Genomic DNA, 6000 nt, shown 5'->3' with positions numbered 1-6000 from the left:
AGAGGAGTAGGAACAGACTTACGGGAACCCCGAGGAGGGGACAGGAATGGAGCGGGAAACATGAGCGATAAGAGGCTCCACAAACTTTGAGCTGAAAGATGAGTTAAGTTTTGCATCATCTTCTGGGCTCCACATAACGTGTTAAAAGATTCTTCTCTCTGGATATAAGCTGCATCTTCATACCCCGTGAGATAACAGGGGATCACAGATGACTTGCCCTATTAACGAGCAGGGATACAGAGCTTTCTTCGATAGAACGCCAGGTCAGTGCAACTCAAAGGGTCATCTAGAGACTCTGTTACTGGAACTTGGGACGAGGCAAGCACAGAAATTGAGAGTCAGTGTTTAGAAACTTTGATTGCAACTTGACAGAGTAGTTTTATGTCTGATGAATCTAATAATAAAAGAATGTATATTTTTGTATCTGTTATTTCACTTATCTAGTAATTTGTTTTTTTAGATTAACTTTTTTTCCTTTAGTAATTCACTTTTATTTGACTCTATAAACTACAGGCCCACAACGGTTGGAAATTTTAAAAACTGGTCTTTCACCATTGATAGTTGGGAAGCACTACTCTAGAAAATAGTCCAAACTTTTCTACTCTACTGAAGAAGGTCGTTATTCTAATTCTGAAAGCTCTTAAAGACTGACATTTGGGGAAATTCTTTAGTCTGAACCTCTGTTCCTAAGAACAGGCCAAACTAATAGTTTAAAACAATTCTGGAATCTTTATTGCTTAAAACATTAAGCTTTTATGAATACAAGGAAGAATTCTGATAATAGTCTCAAATGTAGGAAAAAATTAAACATCAAGGAAAGTGAGGCAACTTTTTAAATCTACCTTGTGAAACATACATCTTTGTGAGGTAGATCAATATATATTGATATGGAGTGAGGCCCAAGGTGTGTTAGGAGAAAACACAAGTTATAAAACTGTACTTATGGGGCTGGCCCCATGGCCGAGTGGTTACGTTCGCGTGTTCCATTTCAGCGGCCCAGGGTTTCGCCGGTTCAGATCCTGGGCACAAACATGGCACTGCTCACCAGGCCACGCTGAGGTGGCATCCCACATGCCACAACTAGAAGCACCCACAACTAAAAAAATATACAACTATGTACTGGAGGGATTTGGGGAGAAAAAGCAGAAAAAAACCGCTGTACTTATAATCCGATGCTGTATTTTAAACAAAATGACTATATGCATAGAAAAAATCTGAACAGAGAAAAAATTGATAATTTTTATATCTGGTAATGTTAGGCTTACCAGGCATGATTACGTTTTTGCTATATATTTGCTTCATGTATGAATTTAAAATTTTTACTTTTGAGTATATGATATTTTGTAAGAAAAAACATATCAATATGATAGGTTGAAAAATTTACCTCTGTCACTTTTTAGTTATTAATAAGCATACAAACAATATGATTGAGAGATTTTTTCAAAAAAGATAGGGGGAATTATACAGCAGGCCTGCTGCACTTCCATTTCTATACCTTCCTTTTCCATTTGGGAGCCAAGTTCTATTCGTTCTTTCAAGGTGCACTTGCAATTCTCAGCACACCATTTCTTGAACAGGAAAAGGTTTATTTTCATGTAAGGTACTTGCACAGAAATATTAAGGTCTCCCTACATTTGACTTCCCACTTTCCTTTCCCCATTGTGCAGGATAAAAAGATGTCAGATGAAACAGTTTCCTGAGTTTAAAAGACCTTTTGTTAGTTTGTGAAACTAGGATGAATTACTTGTTACAAATAAACAACATTCACAGGATTAGGAAGCCTAAAAACTCCCATCAGTTATCCTCAGTGAGGCAATAAACTACCATATTTCATCAATTCTAAGACAATTTTATAGTAAGTCGCAGCATCATTTTACGTTTCACTAAAAAAGAAAAAAACACTGTGAAATCAACTAGAACAAGCCATCAATCAAAAGATTCGCCCTGATTTCAGAGATATAAATACGAGAGAAAAGGTACATCTTGGAATCAATAAAATACGGTAATACCATAACTGCAATCTTGTCCAACATGATTACTTGAAGTAGAGAATTTTACACTGCTTTGTATGGACGCTGAACATAAATAGAAGAATATGGAAACATTTTCAGTAGCACACTTTTTGTTTATTGACCTATGTAAAAAAATAATAGGTCTTAAAAAGTCAGAACAGTAAAAGAATATGCAAAAGGGTATTTCTGTTTCTAGAAGACTATACAAATATGCAAAAAGGAATAAGTTACTTTTTTGGATGTCTTTTTTTTGTTCCAAATTTTTTCCCCAAACTTCATTTTTAATGATACAAATGACTAAGGACCAGTTTAACAAATCATCTTTATGTATATATTACATGCTTTGGAATATAGATAGAAAATGTTCCAAAAAAGGTTGTTCGGAAACTTCTCTATTCACAATATGAACAAGAAACCTGTATAAAAGGGGGAGAAGGAGCACCTTGTACACAATTTTGAAGCAGAGTAGAGATGACAAAAAAGATCAATCTGGAATATGGAAATATTTGTTCTTAAAAAAAACCTACAATAAACCATAGCTAATTAGTTCTTCCAAGGAAAGTATGAGGTAGTTTTAGCCTCATAATTAAATCTACTGCAGCTTGGAGTTTTTTTTATGACCAATCTTGTTTTTGTCACTTGGAGACTTAGAACCACCTGTGGAATCCAGACAGTATGCTTAATTTTCTAATGTTCACCATTTTAAGGCACGCAATTCATCTAAAATGATGTGGGTTTGTTGTTGTTGTTTTAGGTTCTTTCTGTATTACCTTAAAATACTTTTTTAAACGCTCGATTATTAAACTTTCCATATCAAGTCTGCCATTTCAAAGGACAGCCAGTTGGAAAGTTACCAGCCTGAATAATAGCTCATCATGCCATTGGTGTAGAAAGAAAAAAGGAGCTCAATGATATTGTACCTTAGAAAATTCTCCAAGCAGAGTTTGTCAATTATTCAGTGGACTGCTTCATTTTCCCCAGTCTGCTACCATAAACTTATATTACAGGATGCTACAGCGATAAGTCTTTCCAGAACCCATTTTATGGTGTTTATGAAAACCATCACTCTTTATAATATCCTAAAAACATTTACACTCATTCTGAACTTCATGAAAATCCAACTTCTCTTCAAGTAATTTTCCAATACTGTCTAAATTGTTCATGTCTGTGTAGAAATAGCATGTTATTCTTCACCAGCTCACAAATTCAAACTTTCTGATGGTGAGGAATGACTCAGAAGCTTCTAGTTTCCCTTCTCTCATCATCCTGAATTGTGCTCTGAAATTTCCCCTCTCCTTCTTTCCTAGTGGAGACCCTGAACGCACTGTTCACAGTTTCGAGGTTTGCCTTCAACAACTTTAATCCCATAAAAAGTGCTTGCTATTGATAAAGGCCGAATCCTCTCTTGGCAACGGTTCAATGTGTGGTCCAACCTTGGTTTGTCAGGTTAGTGACTGGACTTTGAAAGGCAAGTTGTTGTTTAGGGGCTCTGTGTGGCTTAGTGTGTGATTCACTTCCACCTCAGATGCCCTTAGGTTTCCAAAGACCAACAGCCTTCTGGGAAGACGAACACATTTTGCAAGGCACACTAGTGTGAGAATGCAGTGCTTGGTCAAGAGGTCCAACTGCAGTTCAGACTAATGTTCCAGGCTTTGAATCTTCATGCCAAAAGAGCCTCTGCTCACTACTGTCCAGGCTGTCTTCCAATCGGTTTCCATCTGTACCGTCCAGTTGACTGGTCTCTGTGTACTGTCTATGAAAGGAAACCAGAAAAGTTACTACTTGTGGTCATTTTTGTTCCCAGGGAACAAAGATTACTACACTCAAAGGAGTTAGTAGAAAGCACGGTTAAGAAAATCACCCAAAACTTGGAAATAAGGCAAAACATGACTGCGTGTTCTTTCAATGTCATACTGGCGCATTGTCCATCAGGCCCATGCAAGGATTATTTAGTTCTTTAGAGAGATATACCTTTGTCTGGCTTACATTTACCATTGGATTAGGATCCAGATTGTGTTAAATTGCATGTTAACTTGTAGGTTTTTGTTTGGAAGAAATACAAATAACTTCTGTTTAGTATAAAAGATTATGGTTATAGTTTTATCGCCCTGGACATTAACTGGTTTTGTATCTAATTTAGTAATCTTATTCTAGCATTTTCTCTTTCCATGTACTGAATTCAGTCTCTTGAATTCTCTTTAAACCAGTTTAACCATTCTTTTAGTTCTCTCACTAATGAGTTAAATAAATCTTTGACACATGTCCATTTTCTCTTTATCTTATTAAAAAGTATTTTTTGACAGCCACATTTTAAGTATTCTTCAAATTAAAGGGATGTACTAGATGTTTTCCTCAGAGACAAATGTTTAGAGGGAGACAGGGGCACCTCAGAGCATATTTTACATCTCTAGGGTATACAGGTCAAGTAAATTGGAAACAGCATCACATTTAAAGATCATAGGCCTTGGGTGGGATATCCAAATAAGAGCATCCTATTACACAAACCACTCCAGTAAGCAAAACCTCATTCTTAAAACCGTAGTTTAGAATAGGTTAGATAGTTAGTAGATTTCTTATTTTAAATTTCAATGTCTTTTAGTAAAGTGATTAAAAAGCCTTTGGAAGAAGAGCTTTGGAAAGAAGTACTATATGAATCCACATATTTAGTATTTGCATCTAATATAAAAAACAAAGTCAGATTTCCTTAACTTCACACATCAGTCAGGGCAAGCAAAACTTCTGCTACGCAAGAAGCAGCACACAGATCGGCGGGACTGTACTTACTACAGCTGGCTACCCTTAGCAAAAGAGAATTTAAAACTGATCTCATTTCTGGAGACACAACCATTTTCCGGGACAGAAGCCCTTGGTTTTGCCTAGTAATAGGTAGAGTTAGATAAGGAAGAGAAAGAAAAATGGAAAGCAGGAAGTGAAAGAAAAAAAGTTATTTGAAAACCCAGTTTGTAGAGCCAAGAATTTTATTATATTATATATTAGGTAGCATAAGAGACTTCAACATTTCTAATTCTGGAACGTTGATGTCACTGACAATTATACCAAATCCTACTAGGAAAAAAATTTTTGTTGGTAAATGTTTGTAGCTTTCTCTAGTATGAAGACCTGGACACTCCGGGGGAAAGGATTCTCTAAATAATATGCACTTCACTTATTTAACAAAACATTCACCTACTGCTAAGCATTTCAAATCTTTAACTTAAGGGCAGATCTAAGGTTTTTCATTTTTATCTTGAAATCCAATTTCTCTCTTATTTTAAGAATTATGTTTTCATCAAAAATAACTTATGCAATCTTTAAGCAAATTTCTAAAGCTTTACAGATGATTGTTACTATACTTGCCTTATTAATAGGACAGGTTAAATTAATCAGACTGTATCATAATGAAAAAATCCTAAATAAAACAGACAGAAATAAGTGCTCCCATAACTCCAGGGCTGGTGGGGAAGGAGGGTAAACTGGCAAATCTTTCTGGAAAGCAAGAGTTGGAAAAAAAGACACTTTTCAATTTAATCTATTAATTATACTTGTTAAGGTATGGTATATTTACTGAGTGGAATATCATATTGATCACATACAATAAGGTTTAAAGAGTTTTTTAAAAAATATAGGAACATACTTATGTTATTAAGTAAAAAAAGCCTGGGATGTAGAATTCCATATATGACAAAAGATGTAAAATTGTATATATGATATCATTACGACCATGTTAAAAATGGATACAGAAAAATGGGAGATACATGCCAAAATGTTAATAGCTGCTATCTCTCGATGGTAGAATTATGGGTAAACTATTTCCTACTTATTCATTCCTTTACTATTTTCCTAATTTTCCGTAATGAGCTCATATTATATCACACATATGCATGTGTGCGTGCACACTATCTCTCTCATACACACAATAGGGATCTTTAAATAGTTTCTAATTTCCCGTACGTTATGCCCCCTCTGTTATCAGATTCCCCTTTCAAGC

The 6000-nt window shown here is 35.3% G+C and overlaps 1 protein-coding gene across 8 annotated transcripts in view; it reads right to left on the bottom strand.

The window, feature by feature from the left end:
• Window positions 1–2104: 2104 nt before the first annotated feature.
• Window positions 2105–6000, bottom strand: part of FRMD4B (FERM domain containing 4B) — a 307937-nt gene continuing 304041 nt past the window's right edge. For all 8 annotated transcript variants that reach the window (XM_070576838.1, XM_070576836.1, XM_070576837.1 and 5 more), the window contains one exon: window positions 2105–3765. In XM_070576838.1, the coding sequence (XP_070432939.1) occupies window positions 3645–3765 (121 nt within the window). In that variant the 3' untranslated portion in view covers window positions 2105–3644. The remainder of the gene's footprint in view (window positions 3766–6000) is intronic.

The sequence above is a fragment of the Equus przewalskii genome, chromosome 15 (genome assembly GCF_037783145.1).
Source record: "Equus przewalskii isolate Varuska chromosome 15, EquPr2, whole genome shotgun sequence".
Lineage (NCBI taxonomy): Eukaryota > Metazoa > Chordata > Mammalia > Perissodactyla > Equidae > Equus > Equus przewalskii.
Note: the sequence above shows the minus strand (reverse complement) of the source record. Positions and strands in the feature narration are given on the sequence as shown.